The following is an 18,258-nucleotide window of genomic DNA, read 5'->3' as shown; positions in this document are numbered from 1 at the left end:
GTAAAGCCTTTTGGCGAGCGGATTATGTCCCACCCGTATCACTTCTCCGTAAACGATAATTTGCGTCAATGTAGTTTAATAACACACACCTTGTGACCATGCCATGGGTCCACTAGCCTTAGTAAAGCCTTTTGGCGAGCGGATTATGTCCCACCCGTATCACTTCTCCGTAAACGATAATTTGCGTCAATGTAGTTTACTAACACACAACTTGTGGCCATGCCATGGGTCCGCTAGCCTTAGTAGAGCCTTAATTGGCAAGCGAAATTTGTCTCACCCGTATCACTTCTCCGTAAACGATAATTTGCATCAATGTAGTTTTAGAGTTTGTGCAGATTTTCGAGCCGCGTACGTATGAGTTTCGATTTTCACCATTGGGGTGCTCTTTTTCAATGATTAAATTCCAGCCTTTTGTCAGGTTTAAACCCACATCAAATATACACCTTCGTGTTCTACGATACACATAGATTTATAAAAACGCTAGGACACAACATTTCAGCGTCTAAAAGTGGGAAAAAGACAGTAAAAAGACGACGATTTTATACGGAACTTTTCCGTGTGAAAATTGTTTGATACGTGTTGCCGTGCCCGTATGCGAATTACACACAAATTGATGACGTTCACACGAAAAGTCGATAATATGGACCAGGAATTTCCGCTTGCCAAAAGTCTAGTTATTATAGCCTTGGTAATGGTCAAGCAATTTTTATCGAATTGGTATCATGGTCAAAATGAAATAAAATGAAATGGGATTTAACGTCCTACTGCCCTGCTCCGACTGGCCTAATGAAGACGGGTTATCGTGGTCAAACTCTACACATGTGAAATTAATATATACCATATGTTAGTCCAACATTAAACATATTAATTTGAGTAGGAGTTAGCAATATACACACGTAATAAACAAAAAATATAATATAAAACACTATTATTATTTTAATTGTTTGATAACGTCGAGAGAACTCTACCTACGAAACGTTGTTTCAATTAAAATAGTAATTGTGTTGCATATTATGTTTTTTAGGTTTATTATATTTGATTATGTACGGGTTTAAAATCTATATATTTAAGTTTAAAATTATAAATACGTAATAAATAGATTGCGAAATTAATATTTAAAAAAAAAAGAAAAAAATAATAATTCTTAACCTGGTAAAAACAACTAAACATACTAAAACTTCTCCATGGTTAACTGAATGTTCGCATCTAAATATTTATTATTTTTATGTATACGCCCCAAGCATGTTATTTGGAGAATTTATTTAATGAAATATAGTTAGAGGGCTTAAGTCTAAATCAGATTGTTAAACAGATTAATATTTAATTGTTTTCCGTAAAAACTGTCCAAGTAGGACATTTACTCGTATGTCCTGTTCTCAAATTGAAAAATAATCTGCACCGACTGGTCTAATTAAACGGGCATACGCCATACAGTCTGATATGAGGGAAATCTTCCCCTGACAACAGCACTGCAGCCTGCTCTTATATCGAATTCCAACTGTCAAGGCATCTTTTACGTGCACGCCAATGTGTACACCGGACATGGGTTTTGTCTCATCCGAAGGACTAGACACTGTCCTTGTAGGGCCCTCTGTCATGTACCACTGACAAGGGTAAGTCACGGCGGACAGCGGCATTAAGGCCTACTCTTATATCGAATTCCAACTGCCAAGGTTTTTTTTTAATCTGCACACCAATGTGTACACCGGACATGGATTTTTGTCTCATCCGAACGACTAGACACTGCCCTTGTGGGGCCTTCTGTCATACACCACTGACAAGGGTAAATCACGCCGGAAATCCCGAGGAATTTTCTCGGCGAACACCGTTGCTACAACGGAATATCTTAGTTATTGGAACTCTTGAAATGAGAAGTGGTATCAGACCATATCTTACCTTTTTTTACTGATTACGTCCAGCATCACCTGTGTGAAGAGACAATTAACTTTATGTTGTCTATAATAATCTATGATATTATCACATACCAGTCTAATGACAGCTGCATAACAAGACACAGGAGATACCACAGTAAGACATCAAATTTTTTTAAAACAACTGAATAGGTACTTGGTCGGTCTTAAAATGATTTTCTATATCCAATATTTAATAGATTTTTTTCAATCAGTTAAATTCTAGTCACTATACACTGTGTGAACTATTCTCGTGCATTATCTCCGGTTTCACGTCGGCGACCCCACAGGTGATGTCGCCGGATCCCATATCGCCGAACGTCTAGATTTTTGTCATATATCCAACATATACTCCCGTGCTGTGTGGGAAATAGATTGATTTGACGTCCGCTTCCACCAAGGCGATATCGCAAACAAACACTCTAACTCTGGCGATAAAGGATTTGAAACTTAAAAGGTAGCTGATAAATTCCCTCTATGACAATTCTCGCAAATTCATTATCTCGGTAAAAGATCGAGGTAATACATAGATGGGAAGTTAAACTCCATTATTTCGCTCTCGATTGATTATCTATCACCTCTATTATCCAGTCGTGAAATAAAAAGACAAGAAACAACCTTTACCAGACTCTGTTTAAACACGTCACTTCATTCAACTAACCCTCACTTAAAGAGACATACCATCTAGTTATTTACGTCTTTAAATGAAATGGGGTTTAACGTCGTACAGCTGTTCGGCACCGAACTGGGCTAATGAAGACGGGCATACGCCATACAATGTGAGTTGAGGGAAATGTTGCCCGGACAACGCCACTACGGCCTACTCTTATTCAAACTGTTAAGGGATCTTTTACGTGCACGCCAATGTGTACACGGTACCTCACGTCTTTAAACCATCACACGAAGCAAGCGGATTATGAAATGGTTAGGCACTGAAAGTGACACTAACTTTTAAATTACTTACATGCACTAAACAGGTCACAATTCTATGGAATACAATTACTGCTTATTGCTTGATAATGACTAGAGAAACCTAGTTGAAATGAGGCTCAGTAATCAGCAGTAATTGTATTCCATAGAATTGTGACCTGTATATTCCAGTTCAATTACTAAATGTCATTGAAACAAATTATTTTCATGCACGATTAATAATAGTAAATAAAAAATAATGTACTGCTAGTGTACATATTATAATTGTATTTTTAGTATATTTATTAAAGATACATTATGAGAGATTAAATAAAGAGCTGGCAGCTCACTATAATAGTCAAAAACTAGATAATGTAAAGGGAATTTGCTGAAAATTTCAGTCAAATTGATCCACTATAAACCCAGATTTTAGCGATTGAATTTTCGCCTAGCCTCGATCATCATTACTTAAGTCGATAAGATAAAAAAAAATAGTTTCGATTATCCATTTCATGATTTAATTATGAATGGAAGTCGAACAGCAAATCGGAATGTAATCCAAAAAATACCGCAGGCTAGCGATGCCACCGAGAGTTGATTAAGGTCTGGATAAGTTAAATTAATGTCTAAGTAATAATATATATAACATTTCAGGCTTAAAGAAAGACCTGGAATAGACAGATTTAGCTCCTGCATAATGTATGTTTAAATAAGGAAACAAATTAAAGTAAGCCTTTGGCATGTTTTGAATCCTTACTTTATGACAATGCGTGTATTAATTACCTATCTTATTTGAATAAATATTGTTTAAATCCGGTATTTACCTGTAAACCTCTTCTGGTTCTCCAGGCTGTGGTGGTCGTGTGGCAGAAAGTGGAATGAAACTGTGTTGAAACGTTCTAAATGTCTGCACAAACCCAGTCTGGTGAAAACGGTCATACACAATGTACTATGAGGGTGAGTTTTGTACTGACCTTGGGGTTTCATGTACGTGTATTATAGCAAGTACACGGATGGGAGTCGATTATGCAAGGTATAAGAAAGACTGGATAGTTTTAAATGACAGCCTCCCCACCCTTTACCACTGATAAAGGGAAATAGGGTTGGAAAATCCAGAGAATATTTACAACTTAATGAGCCCAAACGGCACAGAGTATAATAGCAGCGCTATGCCACATAATATGTTTAAAATGTCGACTCGTCCATCAACTATATCAGTCTGTTTGTGTGTATGTGTGTGGAGTGGGGTGGGGGCGTGCATGTTGTGTCATAAGGTTTGTCATTGAGCCAAGCGGCGTGTTTTGGATTCCCCGCTTGTACGTGATAAGGAGTTGTGTCGCCTGTCCATTCTCCTGAGTTTTCTCGGGGTTCTCCGGTTTCCTCCCTCCTGCTAAAGACTCCTATGCGAAAGCGAATTATTGAAATGAAATTGAACCATATGTTAGTCCCGAAATGATAGAATGTGTCGGGTGGACGTTAAACCCCATTTTTCTCCCTTTATGTTCGAATCTAAAATGTGGTTATTTATGTTGATTGTTCTTGTTATAATAGATAGGGAGCCACGAAGAGTAAGGCGTTGGCTCGTCAACCGGCCGAAAAAAATTTCATCTGGATTTTCTGACGTGGTCCCCCTTTGTCAGTGCTGCAGGAAGGAGGTCCCGTGTACACATAGGCGGGCACGTAAAAGATCCCTTGGCAGTTGGAATTCGATATAGGAGTAGCGCCGCTGTCTGGGAAAAACTTCCCTCATAACACACTGCATGGTGTGTGCCCGTCTTCAATATCCCAGTCGGAGAAGAACAGTAGGACGTTAAACCCCATTTCATTTCTTCTAATGTCTTCTCCACAGCCCGTGGAATATCCTGGAGCCAACACTGTACAGCTTGGCATAACCGCGATCTCCGTCATTTACATTTTTCACGATTAAAAGAATGTTACAAATGACATTTTTTTTTATAAAAAAAAAAATTGTAGCATACGCTTCCTCATGCACATCACACTGTATCAGCTACAATACTCTAATTTGCATAAAAGCTTTGCATAAAGCAATAACGAACTGGACCTCAGCGAATTGTCTCTTTAACAGATCGTAGACCAAAGAGCTAATTGACCTGAAACATGACACGATTTGTATGTTTTTAAAGGGATTAATCCCACCCTGATTAATCTCACATCAAGGGGAGACGATCTGGTGTTTAAGTCGGTATTAGTCACACTTCATTGCGCATGATCAATAAATATATGTATTTAATTACACATGTTTACAAATTGTCTTTTTTTTCATTTAATTTAATACCCTAATCAAACAATGATTGACAAGTCTTGCTTGCGATATAATCTTACAAGGACATGTGGCTTCTTATAAATTTGTGATTTTAATGAATTAGTCATCGAAACAATTGATAAACCGATTGTTTTTGTTTTGTTTTTTTTGGTTCTGTTTTTCTGCCTTTTTGATTTGAATTGTTCTGATTTTCGAGGGTAGGGGTAGAGGAAGGGGCGTGGAGCGAGGGGGGGGGGCAATTAAAAGCTCAACTTCCACATTTTTGGGGAACCGCGGTGACGTATAATCTAGTCGTTCGGATTTGACTTTGAAGTCTTGAACTTTTAATTTTAAGCATATGGAACTTATTGGATGAACACTTTTAATATGCAAATAATCTACGGGTCCAGTAATGTGATTTTCCACATAAAGCTTTTTCCCCTTTTTTTTTTCTATCCGCTCTGATGACGCCAAACACCAGTCAGCTGGACCTCCTGTTTTAACTTTATTATGACAAAGGGAGAAGATGACCCACCCTCTCTTCTCACGACAGCGAATTTATAAGTGTGTTTTAAGGAACTTTTGATATCCGAGGATTTTTTTTATTTTGTGTTTTTAACAATTTTCAAGTATAAATAATTTAATTAAATCAACCTGTCCATAATATCATACTGAATGTATTGGACGTTAAATCTGTAATAAACAACAACAAAATGGGGCGTAAACCCGGAATCCCGTGTACATGTTTGCGTGCACGTAAAAGAACCCTTGACGGTTGGAATTCGATAAAAAATATACGGAAACCCTACTGTCTCGGCGGAATTCCCCACATATCATACTGTATGGGGTAGGCCAGCCTTCATTATGCCGGTCGATGCAGAAACGTCAAGACATTTGGACCGAGACCTGGGCCCCAACCGCGACTCATCATGTTGTTCTTCCTGTCTTCAATTCGATATAAGAGTAGGCCATAGTGTCCGTCTTCATTAGCCCAGTCGGAGCGGAACAGTAGGACATTAAACCCCATTTCATTTCGGGCATCACGTGGCTAAGTGGGTAAGATGCTGGCTCGCTAGCCTGGAGGTCGGATGTTTGATCCCTGCATTGGCCGAGAAAGTTCATCCAGATTTTCCGGCGTGGTTCCCCCTTGTGAGTGATGCAGGACGGAGGGCCTGACAAGGACAGCTGTCTAGTCGTTCGGAGGGGACGAAAAACCGAGGTCCCGTGTACACATTGGCGTGCACGTAAAAGATCCCTTGACAGTTGGAATTCGATATAAGAGTAGGCCGTAGTGCCGCTGTCCGGGCACAATTTCCCTCATAGCACACTGTATGGCGTATGCCCATCTTCATTAGCCCAGTTTGGAACAGAACAGTAGGACGTTAAACCCCATTTCATTTTTTATAGTTTCTGCTATGCTTATACAAGTTATACGATATAGAATTAAAATTATTTATGAAATGATATTTTTGACGAAGAGATTAAATCACTGTTGGATTTTAACGCCATCTAATCCCATCAGTTGAGATTAAATATGTTATCTATGTATACTCGCAATAGGATAGTGGGATTAAATACCGTAATCTAACAAATAGGTGTGCAGAGTGTGAGGGTGTGGTGTGGTATGAGAGAGAGAGAAATGGAGTTTAACGTCCACTCGACACTAACTAGGTCATTTAGGGACTAACACGTGGTTCAATTTTATTTCAACCCACGAAGATGGAAAGGTGGCCCTACTCCTTGTCCCGTACAACCGCGGAATCGAAACCACGCCAGTTGACTCAATGACAGACCTTATGATACAGCGCGCACGTCCTAACCATTCGGCCATCCAATCCCCACAAGGTGTGTGTGTGTGTGTGTGGGGGGGGGGGGTGAGGCGTTGTTAAACTCGCCAAATCCCACATCTTCAAATAAATGCTTGATATTTAGAATTTTGGGGAACCTCACCGACCACTTATTCAATTGCTGCCGCGTACTCTACATTCTGTTTCAGGAACCATTAAGAATCCATGAAGTGCTTCACACTTGTGGACTCATAGAAAATATTAACAGGTATTATGTAGGAGCTGAATCTGCCTATTGCGGGTCTTTCTTTGGGCCTTAAATGTTATGTAAATTATTAATTAGACATTTATTAACATGACAAGACCATAATCAACTCTCGATGCCATCGGGTGTCTCCGATTTTAAGTGGACCAGAATAAGCGAGACCAAGATTTGAACGACTAGTATAACGGTTATGATCAATGCACACAGTCATCTTGTCAAAAGTACAACCTTTTATAACTTCGCTCATTATAGCCAGCTCTTTATCTACATCTTACATAATGCTCCTTTAATTATAAGTCTACCAACAAGCGACTGGAATTTAAAAAAAAAACCTTGGGTTGACCTAAAACGATTCCTTTTCCACATCTCGTATGGTTTTTACATAATCACTTACAGTTTTAGTAGTCACAATTGTACACTTTTGAAACATACAATAGTCATCCGGATGGGATGGAAAAAAAACATGTATAACACTGACAGCTCATTTAGGATGCACCGCAGTTAGGAATCGAAACGAAAATAGACCTATCTGGATTAAGTAAATTCTGTAAATTCCCCCCCCCCTCTCTCTCTCTCTCTCTCTCTCTCTCTCTCTCTCTCTCCAAATACAACAGTCGATTGTTAGTAATATTAAGGAGATATTACTACGGGAGTTCATATAATGGGTAGTATACGGTATATCTACACCTGTAATATAATAGTGTGCATTTTTTAAACCCTCGATATATACTGACGTTCATGATAATATATTTCATTACACGTCAATCATAATACTACACATGGTCACAAAACAATCTACCGTATCTATTTTACACGGGTTGTATGACTCGTACAATACTACGAAACCCCGGAGTTGTCCTAAATATTTAAGGCCTACACTAGGTTAAAACAAGACAGGTAAATTTAAACAGAATACTCTGCTATAGTTTCATGGGGAGCAGGGGTGGTGGTGGGAGTCGAGTGTGGGGGGGGGGGGCTGGTTATCATTTTAGGCTTCACAGTACAAATAGGTTTATAGCAGGGATAACCCACTAAACAATCCACCATGTTTGAAAAGGATGATCATATTAAAAGAAATCTACACTCTGGTCGAAAGCGATGTGGTGGGGTAGTGTTCGACCGCCCTGAATTGGATTGGACGAGGTCATTTCGGGACTAACATATGGTTCAATTTTATTTTAATAAGTCTCTTGCGCGTAGGGGTCATTAGCAGTGGGAGGAAATCGGAGGACCTGGAGAAAACCCATGAGGTTGGACATGCGACCCTACTCCTTGTCACGAACAACCGGTTAATCGAACCCACGCCAGTTGACTCCATGACAGACCATATGATACAGTGAATTTAAACGTACAAAGCATCGACAGGCCCTGATGAAATAATGCGGACATTTTTCAATTCTCAATTGACAATTATCATTAGTATCCTGACCAGTCCTTATCGATTAGTCCAGTACACATCTCTTCTGTCTCCCGTTTTCCGAAAACAAAACTACTGAACACAGTATTAAGGAACCTGGTGATGAAATAAGGTTTGGCCTCTTAAATATCCCCATTCTGCACACAGAGATACGTCTACTTCATACTTCAAGAATAGACCTCTTCCAAAAGTCGATTTATGACTTAAAATGTCAGTCATCTAGCTTAGTGTCTGTTCTCAAGCAGCACTGTAGACATACAGCCTAAGTTTAGTATGAAATGTTCTGAACTAACCGAACTTATGGAGAGAGAGAGAGAGAGAGAGAAAGAAATGGGGTTTAACGTCCACTCGACACAAACTAGGTCATTTCGGGACTAACATATGGTTTAATTTTATTTCAATACATCGCTTGTGCGCAGGTGACCATACTCCTTGTCACGTACAACCGGGAATTCGAAACCGCACCAGTTGACTCAATGACAGGCCTGTATGTGTGTACATAAAAGAACCCTTGAAAGTTAGAATTTGAAATAAGAGTAGGTCGTAGCGCCGCTGTCCGGGCAAAACAGCACAGTGTACGGCGTGTAACCCGTCTTCATTAGCCCATACGGTGCAAAGAAGTAGTTCGTTAAGCCCCATTTCATTTCATTTATTCACTTATCCGCCACGACCCCCACTTCATGTAGAAGGAAAACCCAAGATAACATTATATAAACTATTAATTCGGTCTACCACTCACATTACATTTATTTATAACACATGCAGTGGAAAGACATGGATCAAAGTGCACGAAGTCGTTACACACATTATTGGACAGTCACCATAACCGTTACTTTGATCAAAGTTGTTTATGCAGTTGACCTCGCTACTAGGAAGTTGATATGCCCGAGTTCTTTATATCACGCAAATAAGCACACTAACGACAATATATCTATTTTAAGCAAACAAATAGAAATTGCTGTTAAAGCACAGTGTGTTGTTATTTTTCAATATGAATAAAAACCTATCTATTAATATCTAAGAATATAATATTATTACATTATGTGTTATAAGCCAACCACCCCACCCCAAACCAATACATTAATTCTATGAATAGCATTCTTTCTTAACTGGTAATCTATAACTGTGCAAGTGATATAGTGCATTGTATGTGTGCCACTACTATTTATAAGTTGTAATTGAAGACAGCCATTTTTTGGTTAGACCTATTTCATAAGGCCAGCTTTAAGGGTGATCAAAGGTCACGAGATGTAAACAGGGCTATCGCCAATCCCAATCCTAACCCAAACCTTGGACCTAGCTCTAACGCTTACCCTAACCTTCACCTACACACCTCACCAACAATCACGTGCTCTAACCTTAATTACATCTCAGCGACATTGACGAAGATTGAGTTGGCCTTAACAAATAGATCAGCGCCACCAACACCAAAAAACAGTGTAATCGCTTTTGTATATAAATCTAATGTATTGTATGTATTTTTTTAATAAAACTAGGAAATATCACGAACTAATTTGTCATCATCCTAGGTCAGTGCTTATGCGGAGACTTAACCTCTCCCCCAAATTCTTAAACCTAACCTACAACCCCACCAACAATCACGTGCTCTAACCTTATTTACATCTCAGCGACCTTGACGAATATTGAGTTGGCCTTAACAAATAGATCTAGTCATAAGGTGTAATTTAATATTTTATATTTAATACGGAAGTTAAATGACTATGCGGTGTTATCTGGCAAGTTAAAGCATGTATATGAGGTGACCGTGCCCTATATTAAGACGTCCATTCATGTTAGACAGAGAGTAATATAACTTTTAATTAATTGGATAATTTATACATGACTCGATCAAAGACACGGACCCATTCGATGCCTATAATCAAAATCGACTCTTACCAGTCATTTGCGATCAACACAGCCGAGATAAGTATACATTCTTCCTGTGCTTGTTTGAAGTGGGTACGTGTAGCTAGAATTGTTGCTGGACGTGTCTGTAGTGGATTTGTGTAACTATAGTTGTTGCTGGACTTGTCTGATGTGGGTTGCTGGACTTGCCTGAGGTGGGTACGAGTAGCTAGGAATTGTTTCTGAACTTGTCTGAGGTGGGTTCGAGTAGCTAGAATTGCTGCTGGGCTTGTCTGGGCTGGGTTCGAGTAGCTAGAATTGTTGCTGGACTTGTCCGAGGTGGGTTAGAGTAGCTAGAATTGCGGCTGGACTTGTCGGAGGTGGGTTCGAGTAGCTAGAATTGTTTCTAGACTTGTCAGAGGTGGGTTCGAGTAGCTGGAGTTTTTGCTGAACTTGACTGGGGTGGGTTTGTGTAGCTAGAGTTGTTGCTGAACTTGTCTGAGGTGGGTTCGAGTAGCTAGAATTGTTGCTGGACCTGTCTGAGGTGGGTTCGAGTAGCTAGAATTGTTGCTGGATTTGTCGGGGTGGGTTCGAGTAGCTAGAATTGTTGCTGGACTTGTCGGAGGTGAGTTCGAGTAGCTGGAGTTCTTGCTGGTATTTCCTGAAGTGGACCAGCGTGACAATCTCGGCCGACTGTCTTACATACCTACTGTATGTTCTATGGTTTGATGAACAGTCAACAGCATGGCCGAGAACGTTGACAATATAGAATGGTGTGATGACGTCACTACACTGGAGGAATTAGGGGACCATGCTACATTCCCCTGTGTCGTCAAGGTTACCGAGGGATTCTACAGCCACCAGGACGTCAGTACTTTCTCATGCGGGGATCTTCTGAAAATTGATAGTTTGGAAACTATTGAAAAGGTAAAAACTAATTTTGTTCGTTTGAGCTCTTGTTCGAGCACAAAACAGAGTAGCTCCGAGAAGAGTCAGAGTTTGGATCATCGAAGGACTTCACGTAGATCTGTGTATAGATCAATACCTGGAGAATTCAGCATCCCGCTCTCTTACAGAGGTGCAGTTAAAATTCTCCCAGCTAATGGAGTACAATACGTATACTCAAATATCACAGATGTTATGGAAGATCGACCGCGATATCTTCATGTGCAAGAAGCTGTGAGCTTTAAAGGAAGGGATTCCGTTGTTAATCTAAAACATGGCGACATACTTAAAAGTCTTCCCGTAACCACTGATCAGAAAGCATCGCCTCGGTACCTAAGATGTTTACATAACTTGAACGATATCATTCACATTCCTTCAACTCTAAAGGGACAATTTCAAGTTTTACCAGACGAAGATGAGTATAGTTTACAAGAAGTCATTGACAGGTTCCCATTGCCACAGATAGTTCAATTCGGGGAGACACTTTCCAGAGAAGTTGTGTCCGATGATATATTGGAAGCGTTTGGCAACCTGGATTCTTTTGAAGGGAAAATGTGCTTAAATCATGTATACTCTGAAGACGTCCTTGTGGGCCACTACAAAGCCCTGGAAGAGAATCAAGATAAGAGTGAAAGTAAATTTATCAAAAGATCCGCTTTTGTTCTTCCCCTAAGCAATCCCGAGTTAAGTGAAGTTTCCGTTCAGTATCCGATGTATATGGACTCCTCGAATTATAACTTTTTTGTTGCCAGGAACTTTTCACATACCCCCAAAGGAAGTGAAGTTATGGACGGCTCGCTGTATGTTGAGTTCACGAAGAAAGCCCAAGTGCGATTTGCTTTAGAGGGTAAAGAGAAATGCCCTCCACCACGTCCACCGAGAAAGAAGACCAAGCCCGTGGCAACGGTTTCTGCAGTTAAAAGAGCGCCTCAACCAGGTAAATATATAAAGAATATCGTTAGGTAGGATCATGATGACGCCTTCTGAAGTAAAAGCGCCTTTATTATTAGTCTAGTTACATCGCATAGTTAGTACGCCATTTGACACATATATGGTATATTGAGAAAGATAATATGGTTTTGGCAGGTAGAAAATTTAAAGAGACTATCCCATTCTGTTGAAAATATTGTAAGGTCATTTCCTAATGAATTGTGAAAACAATCCTGCAATTTTGTTATTAAAACAGACAGCTGTATGGATAACATTCGCTAGGTTTCAACGGGGGTACTCTCACCATATAACTAACTGGCGGTGAGGGTACCCATTGAATCGTTACAGTTAAACATCCATTATGCAAGAGCTAAATCTACCAATTGAAGGTCTTTCTTTAGGCCTGAAATGTTATCTAAATTATTAATTAACCTAACCAGACCATAATCAACTCTCGATATTTACTGGATTAGAACCCGGTCTGCCGCTTCTGATTAAATCAAAAATGGATAATCGAGACTATGTTTTTTATAGTACCGACTTTAGTAATGATGATCGAGGCTAGGTCCAAAATTCAATCGCTAAATACACGGTTCAGGGTGGATCAATTTGAATGACTTGTTATACATAAAGATGTCTGTTATTATATATCGCTAAATGCCCTTTACAGAAAATTTCTGTTATTAATCAACAGTTTACCCTTCAATATCCAATGATGTGAAAACTATATATAGATATACAGTGATCACATTTAACAGTCCAGTACAAAAAAACCAACAGTTTACCCTTCAATATCCAATGTTGTGAAAACTATATAGATATATACAGTGATGACATTTAACAGTCCAGTACAAAAAAACCAACAGTTTACCCTTCAATATCCAATGTTGTGAAAACTATATAGATATATACAGTGATGACATTTAACAGTCCAGTACAAAAAAAACAACAGTTTACCCTTCAATATCCAATGTTGTGAAAACTATATAGAGATATACAATGATGACATTTACCAGTCCAGAATACAAAAATTCAAAATGACGATTCGGTCACCTTTCTAACAATATCACCTTATATGGTCTATATTCCATAACAAATATTATTTTAAAGTTGCAATTTCATATTTTTACGTTATATTTTTAAAATTTATTAAAATAAAGTCTTAAAATAGATGGTATCTATAAACAGTCCTACCTTGTTAAAGAATAATCCTATTAATCCTATATTTCACTATTACCAGTTGAGAAATTGGCAAAAATATCATTTTCCTCTTCAAATTCAAACGTTTGAAGATAGCTACTCCATGGTGGAGAATAGAAAACCATGGAGGTAATTGTGTTATTATTTCCGGTGTAAATGAGTTTTAAGTGTTACAATGACACATATGATCGTATAATAGTGAGTTGACAACCTATTGAGCAAAAGAAATAGAAATAATTATGTTTTGACTTTCTTAGAAAATATGAAATTGTAACTTTAAAAGAAAAAGACTTTATCGAGAGAAATGATGAGATGCCAACGAAACTCACGTGGTTCTATCGGTGACACACCTTATGAAAATGAAATCAGATGGCGTTTAACGTCCTTCTGTTCTTCGCCGACAGGGACGTACAGTATGTTATGAGGGAAATATTTCCCCGGAAGCGGCACTATTATAGGATACTCTTATGTCGAATTCCAACTGTCAAAGGTTATTTTACGTGCATGCCAATGTGTACACCGGGCCTCGATTTTTCTTCCCATTGACTAGTCTGTACCATAATTATTATGACAAGTTTTACTTGCTTCAATGTGCTCGTTAGTAAATTTATGTCAGAATTTTCCTTTTTTACTGGAAGTTAGCGTTCAATATATTATAGAACCACAATTGTTTATGTTCAGATCCTGTCATCTCTATGCCGTCCATACCCCCACCAAGAAAAGAAGTTACAAAGCCCAACACCAGAGACGACAAGGTAACGTAAACTTCATTGCTATCTCTCAATTTCGACTGACCGTGCTATATAGGTACTGTATTCTCTATGCCCCGATGAAACATTTGGTAATGCATGTAAAAGATTTCTTGAAAAGAAGTATGTGGAAACGCCGCTATTCGGCCACTAGAATTGGTCCTAATTGGGTTTCATGGAAGCTTGCAATGAAATGAAATGATATGGGGTTTAACGTCCTGCTGTTCTGCTCCGAACTGGGCTAATGAAGACGGGCATACGTCAAACAGTGTGCTATGAGGGAAATTTTGCACGCACAGCGGCACTACGGCCTACTCTTACATCGAATTCCAACTGTCAAGGGATCTTTTACGTGTACGCCAATGTGTACACGGGACCTTGGTGTTTCGTCCCATCCGAACGACTAGACATCTATCCTTGTCAGGCCCTCCGTCCTGCATAACTGACGAGGGGGATCCACGCCGGAAATTCTGAATGTACTTTCTCGGCCAATGCAGGGATCGAACACCCGACCCCCAGGCTATCGAGCCAGCGTCTTACCCACTTAACCACCGTGACTCCCAAACTTGCAATGAAATTAATATCAAAGATAAAATGAATGATGTGTCATTTTTCAGGTTCAATGGACTATTGGACCCCTTTACAAAAATACGTCAACCTTGACATCATCAGTTAAAACGAAAGCAGATCAAAATAGAGATGATGATGATGATGATGATGATGACGAAGAGGTGGGTGAATATGTTGAGATTGATGATTTGGATTTAAAACCTAAATCCTCCACAACCACAACTGGTGATCAAAAACCAGTAAAACCATTTTCTGACCTCACGGTCGAGGAATTAAAGGACGTGTTTAAACTATGTAAACTGTCGAGTTTAGCGAAGATTTGTGGGAAGGAAGCTTACGATGGGAAAATGTTCTCTGTTTTTTCGAAGGAAAATCTGAGGTCGAAACCCTTCCGTCTAAAATCGACCGATCTGATTAAATTGGATCGTATAAAACAGGGCTGGAGACCAAGCCATACGAAATGAAACAGCATTGGACTTCCCACGTGTCATCAGTGACAGAGGTGTGGACTAGTAATTGCTTCTCCAGATTTCATGATAGTTGAACGTTGACCGTTGTTTATCAGGCATTCTCTCTTTTCCCGCCTTCTGTCCTTTTTGGTCTGAAATCGAAGAAGAAGGTTGTTAGAATTGGCATTGTCTGTCGGGTTTTAGTGAATACTTCTGAAACAAAATAGCATTGGGCTTACCATGCAGTGACAGGGGTGTGGATTGGGTTTACAATGCAGTGACAGGGGTGTGGACTGGGCTTACCATGCAGTGACACATTTGTTAATTATGACAACTTTTTAAATGACAGGTGCCCTAGAAACCCTAGCATACCCTTCACTACTTATACCACAGTGAAACGATGCTTTGATTTAGAGTGTTTTTAGATACCTTGTACCGTAGCTAGTGTATGACATCTGTCACTATAGTTATTGCTTACTGCAGCCATGCATTGGTTTAGGATGTTTTTAAAGAACGATCTAAGTCACATTTTTTTTCTTTTCGCATAAAACGCAAAACAGACTTTAGGACGAGAATGCTTGACGCGAACAGAACAACGCGTAGGATTAATTACAACTTAAAAATGGTGTTTAACAAGAACCATAATTACCAGTACAAGGTTAAATAAAGGGTATGATGGACTTTTATTTGTCCGGAAGGCAATTTCAGAAGGGCCTTGGTTCGATGTGAATCTGGTCGTTTTTACCTGAAATTGATTGTTCCACAGAAAGCTTTTACAACTTGCTACCAGATGGCGCCATTAACTGGGGTTCGTTGAAAAGATGACTTAGATCGTATTTCCCCTGGGCTCTTCATTTAGAAACATAATAAAAATAATATACGTCCACAATATTGTAAACACACGAAGCAGCAAATCATTTTACTGGAGAACGGCAAGAATAGAGAGAGAGAGAGGGGAATGGGTTTTAACGTCCACTCGACACAAACTAGGTCATTTCGGGACTAACATATGGTTTAATTTTATTTCAATAATTCGCTTGCGCGTATGGGTCTTTAGCAGTGGGAGGAAACCGGAGGACCCGGAGAAAACCCACGAGGTTGGACAGGCGACCCTACTCCTTGCCACGTACAACCGGGGATTCGAAACCACGCCAGTCGTCTCAATGACAGACTTTATGATAAGCGCGCGCACGCTAACCATTCAGCTATTCAACCCCCCGTATTTAGAATAATTCCTTGAGAAATGATATGTTAAAACTATTTAGTATAATGTGCGTCGTCTATGATTTCCTGGCTTTGAATTAAAACATCAAATTAAAAAACAGGTCAATCTGCAACCTGTTAATATGTCGTCTTAAATGTTGAAATAATTTTAATTCATCATTTCTTTGTAAATACTGAACGGAATTGAATCATTTTTGGACTGATATTTTTTTGTTGATTTTACTTTCGTAATACTGTAGTTTGACACTGTTGACCACAATATTATATTATCTTTCCAAGCTGATGCTTGGTTATTCGTGGCTAAGTGGGTAAGACGCTGGCTCGCTAGCCTGGAGGTCGGGTGTTCGATCCCTGCATTAGCCGAGAAAGTTCATTCAGATTTTCCGGCGTGGTTTCCCCCCTTGTCAGTGATGCAGGATGAAGGACAAGGACAGCTGTCTAGTCGTTCGGATGGGACGAAAAACCGAGGTCCCGTGTACACATTGGCGTGCACGTAAAAGATCCCTTGACAGTTGGAATTCGATATAAGAGTAGGCCGTAGTGCCGCTGTCCGGGCAAAATTTCCCTTATAGCACACTGTATGACGTATGCCCGTCTTCGTTAGCCCAGGTTAGGAGCAGAACAGTAGGACGTTAAACCCCATTTCATTTCATTTCATTTCGCTTGGTTATTCTGTTAATAATAAAGCTTTAAATATATAACATTCTTATTTAACATGTCACTATAGCTAGAAAATATCGCATAAATATTAATTTATGTTCCGATGGTACACGGCTGTTAAACAGACTGACCATTGTTAAACACTTGACAAAATCAATTACTTTCTATAGACAATGTCCTGTGCAAACAAAACGATTTTGAATTCGTCGTTCCGCAAGGCAGTGTCTGATTTTATTTAACCTTTATACATCACTAACTGACACAATAATTAGAAAATATGGAATAAATATTAATCTATGTTTCGTCGATTGTACATGGTTGTTAAACCGACTGAATCTTGTTTAACACTCGACCAAATAGCTAAAGAAAATGCGATATAACTGATTACCTGTATTCTGATGACACACAATTAATTTAATGTATCTCAATCACAGCTTTTGATTGATATTCATTTATTTCGTACTCTTTTGTATTTTATACTTGCCCCCCCCCCCATTTGGAAATTCTTGCCCCATGACAGACTATAAATGGTAGAAATAGTAATATACTTGCCCATCCTCCTCCCCCATTTTGAAATTCTTGCCCCATGACAGACTATAAATGGTAGAAATAGTAATATACTTGCCCCCCCCCACCCCATATCGAAATTTTTGCCCCCTGACAGACTATAAATGGTAGAAAAAGTGATATAATTAGACCCACCCACCCCCACACCATATCGAAATTCTTGCCTCACGACAGACTATAAATGGTTGAAATAGTAATAGAACTTACTGAAATTGTAAAAATAATATATGCTTATCTCGGTGTTCCATAAGGCGGTGTCTTGGCGCTGAATTTATTTATGCTCAACAACAAGACGTGATAAAATAGCTTGTAAATATGGCATAATTGATATTCATTTATTCCGTATTGTTTTGTATTTTATGTATTTTCTGTCTATTTATGTTATTTCTATTATTTTGTATTTTATGTTTGTTATATTCATTTATTCCGTATTGTTTTGTATTTTATGTATATATTTTTTTCTTTTAAATGATTTCATCATTCATATATTTTATTAATATTTATTATATTTATTTTTATGTAGATCGCATTGGCGAACACAACTGTATAACGGTTTTGAAATAATAAT

General features: G+C 38.9%; 2 protein-coding genes across 2 annotated transcripts in view; one reads left to right on the top strand and one right to left on the bottom strand.

Moving 5' to 3' along the window:
* The window catches only part of LOC126819499 (organic cation transporter protein), a 58,288-nt gene extending 54,539 nt beyond the window's left edge, over positions 1-3,749 (bottom strand). The window contains exon 1 of the mRNA XM_056100075.1: positions 3,644-3,749. The gene's annotated coding sequence lies outside the window, so the exon portion shown is untranslated. The remainder of the gene's footprint in view (positions 1-3,643) is intronic.
* Positions 3,750-10,292: 6,543 nt separating this feature from the next.
* On the top strand, positions 10,293-15,548 carry LOC126819503 (uncharacterized). Its single transcript, XM_050547611.2, has 3 exons — positions 10,293-12,278; positions 14,153-14,226; positions 14,838-15,548. The coding sequence occupies exons 1-3, from the start codon at positions 11,141-11,143 to the stop codon at positions 15,252-15,254; spliced, it is 1,629 nt and encodes a 542-aa protein (XP_050403568.1). The 5' UTR covers positions 10,293-11,140; the 3' UTR covers positions 15,255-15,548.
* The last annotated feature ends 2,710 nt before the right edge of the window (positions 15,549-18,258 follow it).

The sequence above is a fragment of the Patella vulgata genome, chromosome 4 (assembly GCF_932274485.2).
Source record: "Patella vulgata chromosome 4, xgPatVulg1.2, whole genome shotgun sequence".
In the NCBI taxonomy this organism is placed as follows: domain Eukaryota; kingdom Metazoa; phylum Mollusca; class Gastropoda; family Patellidae; genus Patella; species Patella vulgata.
Note: the sequence above shows the minus strand (reverse complement) of the source record. Positions and strands in the feature narration are given on the sequence as shown.

What these genes read in the sequence shown, in the direction of transcription:
- LOC126819503 (XM_050547611.2), top strand. Translation starts at nt 11,141, where the DNA reads ATGGCCGAGAACGTTGACAATATAGAATGGTGTGATGACGTCACTACA. An exon ending in TAAAAGAGCGCCTCAACCAG is followed by an intron (nt 12,279 to 14,152) that starts GTAAATATATAA and finishes GTTTATGTTCAG; the next exon opens with ATCCTGTCATCTCTATGCCG. An exon ending in CCAACACCAGAGACGACAAG is followed by an intron (nt 14,227 to 14,837) that starts GTAACGTAAACT and finishes GTCATTTTTCAG; the next exon opens with GTTCAATGGACTATTGGACC.